The sequence below is a fragment of the Eleutherodactylus coqui genome, chromosome 5, assembly GCF_035609145.1.
Source record: "Eleutherodactylus coqui strain aEleCoq1 chromosome 5, aEleCoq1.hap1, whole genome shotgun sequence".
In the NCBI taxonomy this organism is placed as follows: domain Eukaryota; kingdom Metazoa; phylum Chordata; class Amphibia; order Anura; family Eleutherodactylidae; genus Eleutherodactylus; species Eleutherodactylus coqui.
In genome coordinates this window covers 213,698,575-213,714,582 of record NC_089841.1, presented here as the reverse complement: position 1 = coordinate 213,714,582, position 16,008 = coordinate 213,698,575, and the positions used below count along the sequence as shown (strand labels likewise).

Sequence of the window (16,008 nt, the reverse complement as noted above, 5' to 3'; positions counted from 1 at the left end):
TTTTAGATCTGATGCAATTTGTGTACCGAGGGCTACAACTGTAGAGAAGTCAAATTTCCCACGGCCGATTTCTCCAAGACCATTAGCAGAACACAATGCTCATTCTGTCAATGGATGAAGCAGTGGGGATGTCTTGATGCCCATTAGCGCATTGCTACTGTCCATTTGTCCTCCCCATTGGTAGAATACATCCATTATTAAAGAAAAGTAACAAACTTCCAATGTGTGACATACCGTGACCTCCCTCCATACAGATCAAGAATGAAATGTTCATAGATAATAGTTTCACTTGCTACTTATCTTTTGATCATCTCAAGTCAAACCTCCAATTTCATATGACATTTATTTTACAAGTTCCAGTTTTATGTAAAAGAGCAACACTGGTGTTATTACTATGTCCTGCCTTCTGTGCTCAGTTCTCAGTGCTGTGTATGGAGAAGCTATGCTGCAGACAGCTTCTCCCCTTCACATTGCCCATTCCCCACCGCCGGACCTGATGCACTATCAGGGTCTTAGTGCATCAGATTGGGACATTCACTACTTTACACCTGATGCAATGAAACCCTGACAGTGTATCAGGTCTGGTGGCGTGGGGCACTGTAAATGAGTGAAGTGTTGTAGCACAGAACAGCTTCTCCATACAGAGTGTCGTGGACTCCATACATAGCGATGTGGAGCACCAAAGGCTGGATACAGTAATAGCACCAGCGCTGGAGACAGATCTTGGGGCACAGGACCAATTAGGTTTGCAAATAAATAAAATCTAAAAGTAGACATGCATTAATAGACTCTTAATATGGAGCTTAATATGTAGTTGCTCTTTAAGGTATTTTGTAACATTTTTTTTTACATCTCACTGTATCAAGTGCTCAAGTTCTGCTCTTTGTGTCTAGTTTATAAGCAAATTACACAGAAAAAGCAACTTAGACTATAGAGGAATTATAGACTAATTGCGATGTTCTTGTGGTTGTTAGTAATACATTGTATCTTTTAATTGACTTATGTTAGGTGATCATTTTAATAATGTAACCTTTATTACTTTCTTAGTATGACAGAGTAAAAGCCATTATAACTCCTCGGTTTGCAATATCCTGCAGTGAAAGGTTGCTGAATGAGCTTGGCAAATTTGCTGAGGAGCAGAATCTACATATACAGGTATAAGTATGTGAACCACATGACATAGTGAGTGTAATGTATGTAATAAAAGAGGTTGTCTAGTTTAGAAAATCCTCCTCTTTCCCTCCGCTCACTAAAACAAAGTGACTAGTGGCCGGGTTGGTTCTTGCTTAGTATGAACAGGCAGTCGTTCACCTTTGAATGTCTGCCTGTTCACAGTGAATAGAGGTGGGCGGCAGGAAGTTGTCCCAGATAAAGCCACCCTTACTGCAGACTGGGCAAAGGACAGAGACTGCGGCTTCAGCATGGTGTATTACAGCCTGACACAGGACAATGAGAAGGAGGAGGGGCACATGGCTGATCTCCAGGGAGACGTACAGAATATGTCTTGAAATATATTTTTAGTTTTAATTGTGATATAAGACAAAATAGGATCAAAGGAACAGAGGAAACTAAAGACAGAAGAGTTGGGATTCTTTTAAAATCCTTTTGTGCATTTTCTATGTTTAGAAAATGTTCACCTATTCCCACAAAATCAGGGGCAGGCATGCATAGAATTCACAAGGCCCCATAGCAAAACGCAGAATTGCCCTCCTTACCCTCAAAAAAGAATTATATTAGCGGCAGCATATCTATAACACAGCAGGTTTAGATACATCAGCTCAACTCTACTAACCTAAATAATTCAGTCACCATATAAGTCAGATACCAGCAATGCATCATGATAGTGATTACAGTGCAGTTACCTCCACTGATTACAGATGGCGTCTTGTCTGGTTTTCTTTATCTGGGCCTAGATGACATAAAGATTTCCTCTAGCTGCAACTCATCTCTGCACACTCTTACCATCCTGCCACTGCCCCCAATGAACTTTTCAGTAACTCCCCCATAGTACTAGTGTCTCCTCTGTGGCCCCTCAAAAGCACTGATATCCCCTCTCTGTGTCTCTACAAAGTACTGTTGTCCCCTCTTTATGTCCGTACAAAGCATTGGTGTCCCTTCTTTGTGGTCCCACAAGGTAACTGAGCCCCATTCTGTGTTTCCCCCTTCCCCTGAATGTCCAGCAGGACAACTTTCACTTACAATGAGGGGAAGAGGAAGTCACAGCCTCCTGAAAAGTCATGCTAGGGGACTGTCCAAGTATGAAACACAGCTTCCTGGACTCCATATCACCTAAACTATAAGCACTAGAGATGAGCGAACCTACTCGTTTCGAGTAATTACTTGATCGAGCACCGCTATTTTCGAGTACTTCAGTACTCGGGTGAAAAGATTCGGGGGGCGCCGGGGGGCGGGGGGAGGCGTGGTGGCGCGGGGGATAGCAGCGGGGAACAGGGGGGAGCCCTCTCTCTTTCCCTCTCCCCCCCCCCACTCCCCGCTGCAACCCCCCACTCACCCACGGCGCCCCCCCGAATCTTTTCGCCCGAGTACGGAAGTACTCGAAAATCGCGGTACTCGGGCGAAAAAGGGGCGTGGCCGAGTACGTTCGCTCATCTCTAATAAGCACCATAACTTTGTTTATGGTGCTTATAGTGAATGACAGGGTCCCTAATTTTTCACATTTAGCATGCTTCCACAAATTACAGTAAATTTTGAACTCTTCTCTTAGAGTCACATCAGTGAGTCCCCTGCAGAAATTAAAGAGGTTCTAAGACTGTTTCCTGATTACAAAAATTATACTGAAGTATATGATAGAAATAAGCTTCTGACAAACAAGGTGAGTTTACATTTTGTCTTCTTTGCTGGTTAATTGCTTGGAGTTTCTCATGGGACCAAATATTCAGCAACAGGCACAATATGCCTTACCTGAATTCTGCACCAAAATCTGCACTGCTAACTGCGGCTTTTGATGCGGAATCGTCAGCAGGATTCAAATTTTAGTGCTGAATATTCCGTAGGAAGCATGGAATTCCGTAGTTCCAGATTTCGCTGCGTGCTGCAGCATAATTCTATCCTGTGTGAAAGGTCCCTTAACCTCCCTTTTATCCAAATGGCAATACAATATCTGATTGTTGCCGAGTTGTTATCTAGAGATAACGAGCAAGTAAAACTATGGTCACTTGCTAACTGCCAATTTAATTTCCGAGTGAAGCATTACTCATAGAATACAACTAGACTCATCTAAATTTGGCTTCACATTGTGTTATAGTGTGTGTCAAGCCTTTCCACCCAGGGTTCCATCAGAACTTGCCGAAAACTGCATTCAGACTGAATCTTGGATGGAAATATAGAGTTTAATTTAAAAAAAAAAAAAAAATTAAAAAATGGTCAAGTGTTCTGCACACCGTACACCTAAATCAACCCGATGCTTGTGGAAAGGAAATCCACGGGACTTGCTAAACGGAGACCAGAGATGGAAGGTTTGGTTTTCATGTGACTTGGTTTCTGATCCGGTCAGTTTGTTTTGGGGGACAGAATAGTGTCGTTGACTACAAAAAAAAGGTTGTGTGTGACGGAAGCTGAAGGCCCCCTTCACACGGGTGTATGCGTATTTGCACATGCCTGAGAGCAATTTATTTGCAGACTGAACAATGTATTTTTGTGCTCAGACATGGCGTATTTTACTGTACTTTTTGCACCTGCAAGGCATGTTCATATGCGAATGAAAAACAGGGGAGCACCAATTGAAATGGCTAATTAGTCTAATGAGTTGCAGATGTGTTCTTTTTAGTGTGCAATTACGCAGTGTTTCACGCATGTCCTAGCGTATTTTGCACATATTTGTGCATCCCCATTGATTTCTCTGGGGACTTTGGGCGTGCAAATGTGCAGGAAAATAGAGCATGCTGAGCTTTTTTGGGCAACTGGAAAAAAAAAAGTGCATATGAACGAATTCATTGAAATTAATGCGTTCCATTCTCTGCGTATTGCACATTTTTATGTGCGCAAATACACCCCGTGTGAAGCCGGCCAACAGTGCTAAATCATTAGCTAACGTTTAATGATGCATTTAAACCTTTTTCGGTGCATTTTACCCAACATAGTGTTGTATCTTCTGTGCAACAGAGTTAAAGATCATTTCCGTTGTATGGAGCGAAAAGTACACCACTGTAGGTTCTTGTACACTCAAGGCTGAATGCTTGTTTGGCATCAATGAGAAAAGTAATGTCAGTTCAATGATTCTATCTCTTTGGTGTAATCATAGTATGATCCTGAAATAGGCTCTATTAAAGGAACACTCCAGGAGATGTGATACTCTGTGTAAAGTGACTCTTTGGTCCCGGACAAACAAGAATGGCCAAACGGTTTCTCCGACTACCTGATGCACACTGTGTATTAGTATGTATTATTAGTCAGAAAAGTGGTTTGACCATCTTTCTTTGTCCAGGACTGGGAATGGCTTTAACATCTACGCAGGAGACTCCAATTGGAGGATCCAGTGCAGATCCAGCATAAAATGAAATAGTACAAAAAAAAAATCTGCACTATTTTATCCTTGAAAATGGTGAGCAGCATGATGTAAGCTCAATGGACCCCATCATAGTCAACTAGGTCTGTTGAGGGCGATTAGTTTCCATCATGCAGATGGAGCAGATGAGAGTTATCATACTGAAGGGCAATTTCAAGTCGCAGCGTCACAGAAAATTTCGGAGTACAAATTTATGGTCATGTTTGATACCCTCAAGAATGGAATGAACCTCAGCCCTGGATTCTTGCATAAGTGGAAAATATGAAATGTCTGAAGGAGGTCAAGAGGGATGTCCTCTTCCCAATCATTTTTTTTTTATTTAAACTTCATATAAATTCCGCACTTCACTTGTAAGAATGTTGCCATCCAATAGGTGGTGCTGCATCTCCTTCCATATGCAGGTTGAAGGACAGATAACATACATCATAAAACTGTCACATTCCTGAGCTCAGTGGACTGATTAAGTATTTATGTCTCAGCTCAGCTTGTCTTGTGTTTTAAGTTTTGAGTGCAAAACAGGCTCAAATTTCTGTGTGTGAACATTTGTATTTCAATCAAGAGGGGTGTCCTCTCTGCATTTGTATATTATATATGTGCCCCATCCTAACCAGTTCCATTTTAGCCTGAGGAAGGATCAATAGAAGATCCAAAAGCTTGCTGTAACATCATGTATTTTTGTTAGCCATTAAAAGGTATCATATCTACAAGATTACTTGGTTTCTCTCACTGAGAACAATCACAGTTTTCATCATGTGATGGACACATCCCAGTCTGACTTTTTGTTTTCTGGTTAACATGAAAACGTAAATGGAATGCCACAACAACAACACAAGTGTGAACAATGCCTTAGTGTATACATTTGTCCATAAATATAGTGTGGTCATAACTAACTGATATGTATATTATTGATATATTCTCTTTTCCTTTTTTGTTTGCTATGTCAGACAGTTATGGCTCACGGCTGCTACCTGACTAATGAGGAGCTCCATGTATTTAGAGAGAGGGGTGCTGCAATATCACATTGCCCTAATTCAAATATTTCGTAAGTTCATGTCAGATTATGGAAATTTCAAACAATATATGACTTTTAGAATTCATGATGAGCATTTATTGTGTACCTCAAGTTCAAAAGTGTTCGGCTCAGTTATGAGTGAATTAGGGGTGATCTTTAAACAAGGTAGGCAAGCTGCAATAAAAACATTTCCTTGCAGTCCACAGCTTGTCATACCATCATTAACATATTGATTGCTGTAAAGGTCTGTTTATAAATTTTTGCCTCCAGACGTCATGGGAAATGACAGAAATCTTTAATTCTTCCATGGCTGCCGATTCTAAGGAGGAACCCTGCGTTAACAGAAGAGATATTTACTCAAAATTCATAATTGTGAGAACAGAAAGTAATAATATTCAGCATGAAAGTCACAATTTCTTTCCAAATTATTTTTTAAAAATTCTGAGAGGAAAAGAATTATGAAATAGTAACTCACGACTATGAAATATTAAATCATACTCGTACCTGACATAATTATGAGGTCAAAAGTCCTAATTTTATTTTGTTTATAAACAATTTGCAAACTTTAAGGCCTCTTTCAAACGGGTACTAAATCTCACTACAAAGCGCATGTATGTGAAGCTAATGGTTTCCAATGGGTTCTTTCAGGCTACAAAATATCTCTTAAGTGAAAGAACCCATTGGAAACCATAGGCTTCACATCAATCGTTTTGTAGCGATTATTTTGTAGCCCGTGTGAAAGAGGCCTGAAAGCTGCATACCCTTCCATGAAAGTTTTCAAGCAATGTTTGACAGCAAGGCATAAATTTAGCATGTACAATAATAAAGTGTCTAAAGATTATGACTTAGGGTGGCTTCACACGAGTGTGTGCATGTGCGTACATAGGTGCGCACCCCTGCACATGTAAAAACACGCGTGTGTGAAGGTCCATTGCCTTCAATGGATGACAGGCCAGAGCAGCCTGTGATTGCCTGAGCGCCTTAGCCAATCAGAAGCAACTCTTTCAGCAGGTGGGGAATTCCCCCGCCTGCTGAAAGATCTTCAGTGCAGAGCCGGAGACAGCGCAGACAGGACGCGGCTGAGCCCCAACAGCTGAAAAAAGGGGAGTATGTTTTTTTTAAATTTTTTACACTAGTTTGCCTTGTTTTTTAGGGAAGGGCTTATATTTAAAGCCCTTCCCTGAAAAACAATTACAGGATGCCGGCAGCTGAATCATCTGTGACAGCTGCAGTAGGGAATTCTTTATTCCCCGCGGGTATGAAGAATTCTTTTGCCGCATCTGTCACATCTGTGATAGGTGCAGCAGGGAATTCTTTATTCCCCGCAGTGATGAAGAAAACATTTGCTGCATGCGGCAGATGTGTTCTTCAACCCCGTGGGGGATAAGTAAGTGTGTGTATATATATATGTATATATATATATATATATATATATATATATATACACATATATTCTTAACACTAAAAGGGATGATTTTTCAGGAAAGAGCTTATATTTAAAGCCCTTCCCTGAAAAACAATTACGGGGTGCCAGCAGTCCATTGCCTTCAATGGAGCCGCTTGCAGCAGCCGCGGCTCCACTGAAGGCAATGCACGGACCTTCACACATGTGTCTTTGCACTTACAGGGGTGCGCACCTATGTATGCACACGCACACACTTGTGTGAAGTCACCCTGAGTCTAAAATATTACTTACTTAGAAAGTAGTAATGTCTTAAAATAATATTTGTTGGCCTCGGGTTTGTTCCATGTTGTATAGAAAGAGCTCTGGTTTGAGACTCAAAATATTGCTCTACCAACATTGGCTAGGAAAGCATAGAATTTAATTCATATATCTTTTCTACTACTTGCAGATTGTGCAGTGGCCACCTTGATGTTCGAAATGCTCTAAATCATAGAGTTAAAGTGGGGTTTGGGACTGGTAAGAGATGAATTTTATGAAGTTTCTAAAGCACATACTATTGACATTGATCTCTATTTTTAGTAATACATTCATGAAAACATTATTGTAAGAAGATCTAAAACTATAAATGTAACATCTCCATTAGATGTTGCTGGCGGATATTCCGTATCCTTACTTGATGCTATACGTAAAGCAATAGAAACTTCCAAAATACTTTTCATGGAAAGATCCAAATGGGACAATAATAAAACAGAAAATGAAGTGAAGGGAAGCATGACACCAAAGGGAATAAATAGAGATGCTCAAAATGACAAAATGGAAAAGAATAATGTTTTAAGTTACAAGGAGGCATTCCGGCTGGCAACTCTTGGAGGAAGTGAAGGTAAGGCCACCATTTTAAAGAATACGCAGGTGGTTTTTTTCATCTAACGTGTTTCCCCGAAAATAAGACAGCGTCTTATATTAATTTTTGTTCAAAAAGGTTTAACTTTTTTTACATGTATAGCTGCCTGGACACTATTTAAATTGACTTTTTTAATTAACTGTTAGCAGGGCTTAATTTTGGAGTAGGGCTTATATTTCAAGCATCCTCAAAAAGCCTGAAAAATCATTTTCCATCCTCAAAATTTCTGGAAAATCTTGCAATGTCTTATTTTCAGGGAAACAAGGTAGTAAATATTTAGTATTCAGTGGACTAAGAGGTTGCTGAGTGACGGATTTATAGAACAGTCATCAATTTTCCAACGTCCCCACATTCTTAAATATCCCCTATAGAAATATCATTCGATCAATACATCATGTGAAAAATTGCATGTTCAGCGATGTGATGATCTCCCAAATTGCAACGCACTCGCAGTCAGTGTTTTACAAGTGCAATATTGGTCTGAGTTTCTCAGGCCGATATCATACTCAACCCTGTTAATGTTCCCTCAACTTTCTCTTCTTTATGTATTTATTCAGAGCCATATATCGCTGTGTTTTAAATGATTCTGGATTAGATTCTTATTATCTTCTTAATTTCTTTCCAGCTTTGAGCATTGACCACATAATTGGGAACTTTGAGGTTGGCAAGGAATTTGATGCACTGCTAATCAACCCTGATGCTAAAGACAGCCCCTTCGAAGTATTTTCTCATATCCCTAAAGAGGTATCAGCATTCAAGTATTTGTATATTTTATTGTACATATGATTCTAGGTTGCACATACCTCCAGTCTACCATCAAGACTGGAGGCTCTACTTTTCATTCCTGTTTTATTTTTTTGGTGAACCTCACCACAAACTCTATTTCACTAACTACTTGGAAGGCATTCTTCAGAATAGTGCTAGGGTGCTAGAGGGTGTTTTGGACTTATATATCGGGGTTGTGGTCTGGACACTGACAGGGGTTTGGGGCCTTTACTTTAGGTTTCCAAATTGATACAATTGAAATCCTCCATTAGGAAAATTTGAATCACCATCTAGTTCCGGACCCAATCAATAACCATCACATGTAGAGATAAGCAAATATACTCGTTTCGAGTAATTACTCGATCAAGCACCGCGATTTTCGAGTACTTCCGTACTCGGGTGAAAAGATTCAGGGGGCGCTAGGGGGCGGGGGGAGGCGTGGCGGAGCGGGGGGTAGCAGCAGGGAACAGGGGGGAGCCCTCTCTCTCTCCCTCTCCCCCCCACTCCCCGCTGCAACCCCCCCACTCACCCACGGCACCCCCCAAATCTTTTCACCCGAGTACGGAAGTACTTGAAAATCGCGGCACTCGGGCGAAAAAGGGGCGTGGCCGAGTAGGTTCACTCATCTCTAATCACATGCAATAATGGGATGGTGTTTGGGGGATTTTTGATTATCGTATTCCTTTTCATGGGAGACATCATTCTCCACTTCCCCTGACGACCACCATATTAAGATAGCAGGACAAAGAATATCTCTAGCCTTCATCTCTATTCTTTGAGTATTTGAACCGATCAGGTGTTAGTTTCTCAAGTTGACATTCATGGTAGACTGGCTTTTATTGCAGAGATTACAGAATTTGGTTCACTAAGGCTCCTTATGAGCCGCTAATATGATAGAAACACATTGAGCCAGTGAGCACTGATTTAACGCTTTCCAATCCACTGTCTGACATCTAAAGACATTATGATTTAAGGCTGTACAGCTCCGATGTTGGAAGACATCCATCAGGGTTCTCTTACTGTATATTGCCAGCCTCTCTGCTGTTGGAACCTATCCAACTTGTCACTTCATGCAGTACTGGCTTTAGCCAGCAGATAGCGCCATTTTATAATGGCAGAAAAAGAGTAAGTACCCTAGGAAAACCAGGATACAAATTGGATTGGAAAGGGTTAAGGAATATCATGTCCAGCAAAACCCTGAGACTAGTTACTCTTTGAATTCAGTCTGCATAATCTATCTATCTAGTGGATATAGTGACTACAATGATTTATTATTAGTCAGCACATGACTCTGACACTGTCTAGCCCCTGGTCTGCTTAAGTGGGTGGAGTTCTTCATTTCAGAACCTCCATCTTTATGCTCTACGTATTTCTGTGGACCAGTCCTTTCTAGTTTGGCTATTAAAACACACATTTGGATGGGATGTTGGTTGAATATCTAGACCACTAATTCTGCCGTGTATCTGTGACCCTAGAGGGATGGATTAGAGGAGTTACTTCCACGTGTGTTTGTCCTTTTTAGCTTTGCTATTTTGGCGTACATATTATTAAAAGTTAAGTTTTACAGCAATTTCTACAGTGAAAACATTAAATATAAATAAAGTTCTCTGCCGCGGTGAAAGCTAGGTTCACATCTATTCGGTTTTCTGCTTTTCTGTTCCATCCTGGAGCAAAAAATAAATAAAAAATGGAAAAAAATACCCCACATCTTGTAAAATCCAAGTTGATATTAATGGGCCTTTTTTCTTCAAAGTTTGCTTTAGTTCGCCTCTTTCTGCTTGGCTTCCGTTTTTTTTTTCACAGAAAAAAAAATTAAACAATTGACCCGCGTACCTTTTTTTCAATGCAAAATAAAGGAAGCTGGATGGAAGAGTTTTTTATTTTCTTTTTTCTTTTTAACATTGCTATTAGAGATGAGCGAATGTACTCGTAACGAGTACTTACGCACCCGAGTACCGCCATTTTCGAGTACTTCAGTACTCGGGCGTAAAGATTCGGGGGGCGCCGGGGGGCGGGGAGAGGCGCGGCGGTGCGGGGGGGAGCAGCGGGGAACAGGGGGGAGCCCTCTCTCTCTCCCTCTCCCCCCCACTCCCCACTGCTACCCCCCGTGCCGCCACGGCGCCCCCCGAATCTTTACGCCCGAGTACTGCAGTACTCGAAAATGGCGGTACTCGGGTGCGTAAGTACTCGTAACGAGTACGTTCGCTCATCTCTAATTGCTATCAATGGAGGATGGACACAAACAAGCTGTTCCATTGGTATCTGTTTACTAGAAGTGTGTATGAGCCGTTGTAGAATAAAGCAACATTACAAAGAAAAATTGGATCTGTTACAAACTCCTCAGAACAGATTTCTAAGTGGAAACTATTCATTTTTGTGATCGATCCGTTTGCTTCGATTTGCATCAGACCGCCATTTTTTGGTTTTGAAATAGAAAAAAAAGAAAAAAAAAAAAGACAGGTCCATTAATGATGAATAAAAAAAAACGGCTGATGTGAACATAACCTTCCAGACACATAAGAAGCCACATCTCTATTTATGTTGTTTATTGCAGATGTCAGTAGCTGAACAGACTTTTGCCACTAATTTGACCTTTTAGAAACATTTCAGCTCAAATCTACAAAAAAAGCGGAAAAACTTTGCCAATAGTCGAAACAACCCTACATTACTGGGGAAAAATTTCCATCCTGCTAAAAGAGGGTGAAGGAGGTGTGTTTCCTGCAGTTGTACGTCAGTTGTACGGCCCCTCCGATCTGCCAATTCTGGGCCCCATTTTTAGGCGTGCAACATGGTTGCAACAATTTCCTAATTAAATAATGCACAGGGTGCACTACTCTCTGATTGGCCAGTGCTGATCATGTTAGCTACTCTGACCAATCAGAGAGCAGGTATAGCGCATTAGAAGTCTAACACTAACGTACTGTGGGGATTATGTAGAAGAAGATTGTGTTGGCCATTTTGGATCAGAGGGACAGCAGAGAAGAACAGCTGCAAGCAATATACGGTACCTCCCTTATTGTCTACTCGCCCCTACAGCACTCACCAGTCAGATGTGATGGACATCTTCCATAATACTTCTTTCTCTGGTTTATATCACAACTGCCTGACATTAGTTCGTGGAATTAGCGATAGCGGAGTGTTGTTTTCATTGGGGAGACATTGCATGGCACTCGCGTGCACCTAGCACATGGTGCGGAGCTGCCGCATGCTCACTCAGGTGTATCACCTCATTTAAAAGAATGGGGTTCACATTCGTGCGTCTCACAACAAACAAATCTCACACGATTTTCTCGGCAGTGTGAAAACGGCCTAATATAGCACAACGTCAGGAAGGCATTTAGAAAGCCACCATATATTTTATGTACATAAAAACTGTGCAATTTTATTTTTATTAGGAAATGCTGCAGAAGTTCCTCATCCTCGGTACGTATACACGGAATTTCTGTTTAATTACTTAATGTGGCTTTTCAGTCAGCAAAACTCAATCAACAGCCAGGACGCTTTGATGGGGTCATCAAGTGTGTCCTCTATCTTGCATATGGGCAGCAGTTTCATTGGACGCCTGCATCACATGACCTAGCCATATATACATTGGAACAGTGTAGCCAGCGGACATTTCACAGTTGAGGACAGGACAGTGCGTTTCAGCAGCCTCAGTCATACTTCAAAGTCAGCAGTCCAACCAATACAAGTTATTTGCATGCCTTATGCACCTAGCAGTGCTTTTCTGCAAACTACGAAGTAAACTGATAAGTTACAGAAAGCTACACTAAAAAGTGAGCACAAAAAAACTTACTAAAAAAATGAATAAAAAGGAAATATGAAAAAAGCATATGGTGGAGTGTTAGAGCTCCATACACACTGCAGTGGCCAGAGTTGGTATTGTAGGTTTCAATTGGACTCAATGGCTAACTGAGGATCAGTCATCAATAGTTTAAAGATAGGCAACTCAATTAACTAAATTACTCTAGCTACACCTGCAGAATGATGTATTAAAAAATTTAGCATAAAATGTTGGGTCGTGTTTAATTCCTATGATTGATATGTTTTGACTATTGCACTTGCTCATCAATTGTCTACTCTAATTTACTGTAGGTGACGACAGGAACATCAAAGCAGTTTATGTGGCTGGAAGATGCACAGTTCCATTCTCTAGCAATACCTAAAGTAGCCTAGTATATTTTTCTTAAATTTCCTATGAGATTTACTTTTAATATGAGCGCCACCACCAGGTTAACCATTGTATTACAATATTCACTTGGCATTGTAAAATAATTGATGTCATTTCTTAAATATTCTTTAAAGGAACTACCCTGTTTCCCTGAAAATAAGATATACCCTGAAAATAAGACATAGCATGATTTTCCAGAATTTTTGAGGATGCAAAATGATTTTTCAGGCTTTTTGAGGGGATGCCTGAAATATAAGCCCTACTCTAAAATTAAGCCCTGCTAACAGTTAATTAAAAAAGTTAATTTAAATAGTGTCCAGGCAGCTATACATGTAAAAAAGTTAAACCTTTTTGAACAAAAATTAATATAAGACACTGTCTTATTTTCGGGGAAACACGGTACCTACATACCAATCGGAGTTCTAGTATTTATTTTGGCTCACAAATTCTTAGTACTATTTTAATATTTTGCTATTTTAAGAAAAAATAGAAATATATTATTTTTTCAGTGAAAAGTTTACTTCTACTTTATCATTAAAGGGCCAGTCTGGCACAAGCACGTTTTTTCCTTCCCTGCACCTCTCAACTGTCTGTCACACTCTGTCTTCTGTTGGGCCTCGTGTGGCGCTAAGTGTTAAGCTCTTGCTTATGACCTGAAGCATGTGAGTTCAATCCCTGCTGGCTCCAGGTTGACTCAGGCTTCCATCCTTCTGAGGTCGGTAAAATGAGTACCCAAATCTATAAATGACCTGAAAGTGCTGCGGAATAAGTTGGCGCTATACAAATAACAAGTCCCTTTCCCCTTTCTGTGTATATAGCAGTCAGTTCCATGCAGTGCAGCCTCCTGTCTGATGCTTACCATTGACCATCTTGATGTTGAAATTTGTCCCTGCTTTCTCTTTGATTATTCTTTGCCATTAATCCCACCATGTATACTTTCTTGAGTATCCAGCTTTCGCATGTATATGTACTTATTAGGCAAATAAGTTCATTGATTATTGGGATCTTTGTTGTGATGCTGATAACTTTGCTCTTCCATATCTTCGCCATTCCTTGCATTGCACTACGACCAAGGCTGATTTCGTCTGTTAGATTTCAGGCCTCGATTCGCCACTGCAGTCGATCTTGGATCTAAGGAAAGTGAAATCTTGGACTGAATCAATTTCTTTGTGTTAATGAAGATGATGATTTAATTCCACATCCTTTTCAATATCATATGTTGCACACAGCATTGCACATCTGCAAGTTTCCTGAGCTGTGTGCCATGTTATTCATTGGACGCTGCTAATGGACAGGTTTGGTCATGTTCCCCAACTATCGATGACCATGACCAAGAATCGAAAAGTGAACCGTGCTTCTTACTACTTTGCACTGCTCTCACGACATGAGGCTGTAAGTAAGTGTTCCATTACATGGTTTCTAGCCTACCTTTTCATAAAATATAGAAAGTAGCCCAACAGTTTTGTACAGTATGCTGTTACATTTTTATGGGTCAATCATTTTTTATTAAACATTTATACAAGCAAAACAAATATGATAATCCAGAAGAAAAGAAAAAATAAGGACTTGGTCCTCAGCTGATGCACGGAAGTTTAACATTACTACAACTTATTTTCATAGCTGATTGTAACTGACAGATTACCATGTAAAATAAAATATAATTAAGAAAACTCACATCCAAGACTCCTGGAATGTGTCTATTGGGGGAGCAATGGGTGAGGTGAAGGGTTAGATGGAGAGGGGGGGGGGGGGGCGATAGGGGAAGAAGGGGGGGGGGTGAAGGGAATGGGCCCCACTCACTTCTGTGGTCCCGAATCAAGGAGACCATAAAACAACCATCATTTCTGCAATCTCCTGATGAGGGCTTCTTTGAAACAGTCTCTCCTGAGCAGGGGCTCAGCATCCTGTCTCCAGCCATCTCTTAAAGGGATCAGATTCCCTCATGTATATCCACGGTCTCCAGATATCATATATCCTGTCATGCTCTGTCCCATTGCCTACTACTCCTTCCTCCTCATACCTCATTAACACGTTAAGTTTCTCCACCCAGATGATCGTCGTAGGGGGAGAAGTAGAAGCCATTGGCCAGGGATGGACATCATCACCACAAGCCTTGGCAGTTCAGACTCAATCTTGGCAACAGATCCAGGGAGCACCAGGAGGAGAGCCATCTCCGCTGGGAAGAACACCAACCGCCTTGGTCATGGTGTTGTAGAGTTGCTCCAGAGGTCCCTTATCGGGGAACACTTCCACCATATATGCAGCATAGTTCCTGGGCTACCCTGGCATCTTCAGCACATGGGGGAGATCTGGGCATCCATTTGATGCAGCCTCGACAGTGTCCTATACCAGCAAGAGAACACTTTAATGCTCTGCTCCTGGAGTCTACCAAACGCAGTGCTCTTATGGCACAAGAGGAGGGCCTTTTGCATTCGAGCCTGGAGAGGCCCCTTCCAAACTTTTTCTCCCAAGCTCCAGTGTAACCCGGAAAAGTGTCCCCTGCCTCGCCAACTAGTAGCAACCCGTATATTACTGAAACCCCATGCTTGGTTGGGAATGACGACATGGCATGAGCGGTAGGCCCGTGCAACTTCCAGGTACCAGGGATCCCACAAAACCCCTCACCTGGAAATAACTAATCCATGCCCCTGGGGGGATTGCAGACTCCCCTAGAATGTCTCCTAGAGGTTTCACCCCCAAATGGGTCGCAACATCCCTGAGTCGAGGGATCGGGGATCTAGGGAGTACTAGAATCGAGGTATTATGAAACATGGCTGGGAACTGAGGATTGGCCACCGTCAGAGTAAGAGGCCCCGGAGAGGACACCAAGCCCAACCTCGGGATGAATATTCCCCACACCCTAAGTGTACCCAACATAAAAGATGAGAGGGCTGAAAGTCCTCCCAAAAACTGCCTTGGGATCCAGGGGGCCCCCTGTCCCTACCTTGTATTTGTCTCGTGCTCTATTTCCACCAAAAGTTTAGATGACCTGCTTTTAACAGGGTGAGGATGAAATTAGCCAGACAGGCCTTCTAGTACAATGAAAAATCCCTCTACCTCAGGGCGCATGAGAGGCTGTATTTTAAACGAGATCTGCGACCCATCTACACGAAATTACTAATCAGAGATCATATGTTGAGAAGGTATTGCCGACCGAGGTGGACCGGCAGGGTCTGACACAGATATAAGAACTTCAGAAGGGAGTCCATTTTGATTTCGTTGACCCTAC

The 16,008-nt window shown here is 41.5% G+C and overlaps 1 protein-coding gene across 1 annotated transcript in view; it reads left to right on the top strand.

Annotated features, from left to right (window-relative positions):
* GDA (guanine deaminase) overlaps nucleotides 1–14,447 on the top strand; it is a 51,652-nt gene extending 37,205 nt beyond the window's left edge. The window contains exons 7-14 of the mRNA XM_066604172.1: nucleotides 1,048–1,155; nucleotides 2,726–2,833; nucleotides 5,470–5,567; nucleotides 7,391–7,458; nucleotides 7,586–7,822; nucleotides 8,469–8,587; nucleotides 12,004–12,031; nucleotides 12,704–14,447. Coding sequence (XP_066460269.1) covers nucleotides 1,048–1,155; nucleotides 2,726–2,833; nucleotides 5,470–5,567; nucleotides 7,391–7,458; nucleotides 7,586–7,822; nucleotides 8,469–8,587; nucleotides 12,004–12,031; nucleotides 12,704–12,774 — 837 coding nt within the window. The 3' untranslated portion in view covers nucleotides 12,775–14,447. The remainder of the gene's footprint in view (nucleotides 1–1,047; nucleotides 1,156–2,725; nucleotides 2,834–5,469; nucleotides 5,568–7,390; nucleotides 7,459–7,585; nucleotides 7,823–8,468; nucleotides 8,588–12,003; nucleotides 12,032–12,703) is intronic.
* The last annotated feature ends 1,561 nt before the right edge of the window (nucleotides 14,448–16,008 follow it).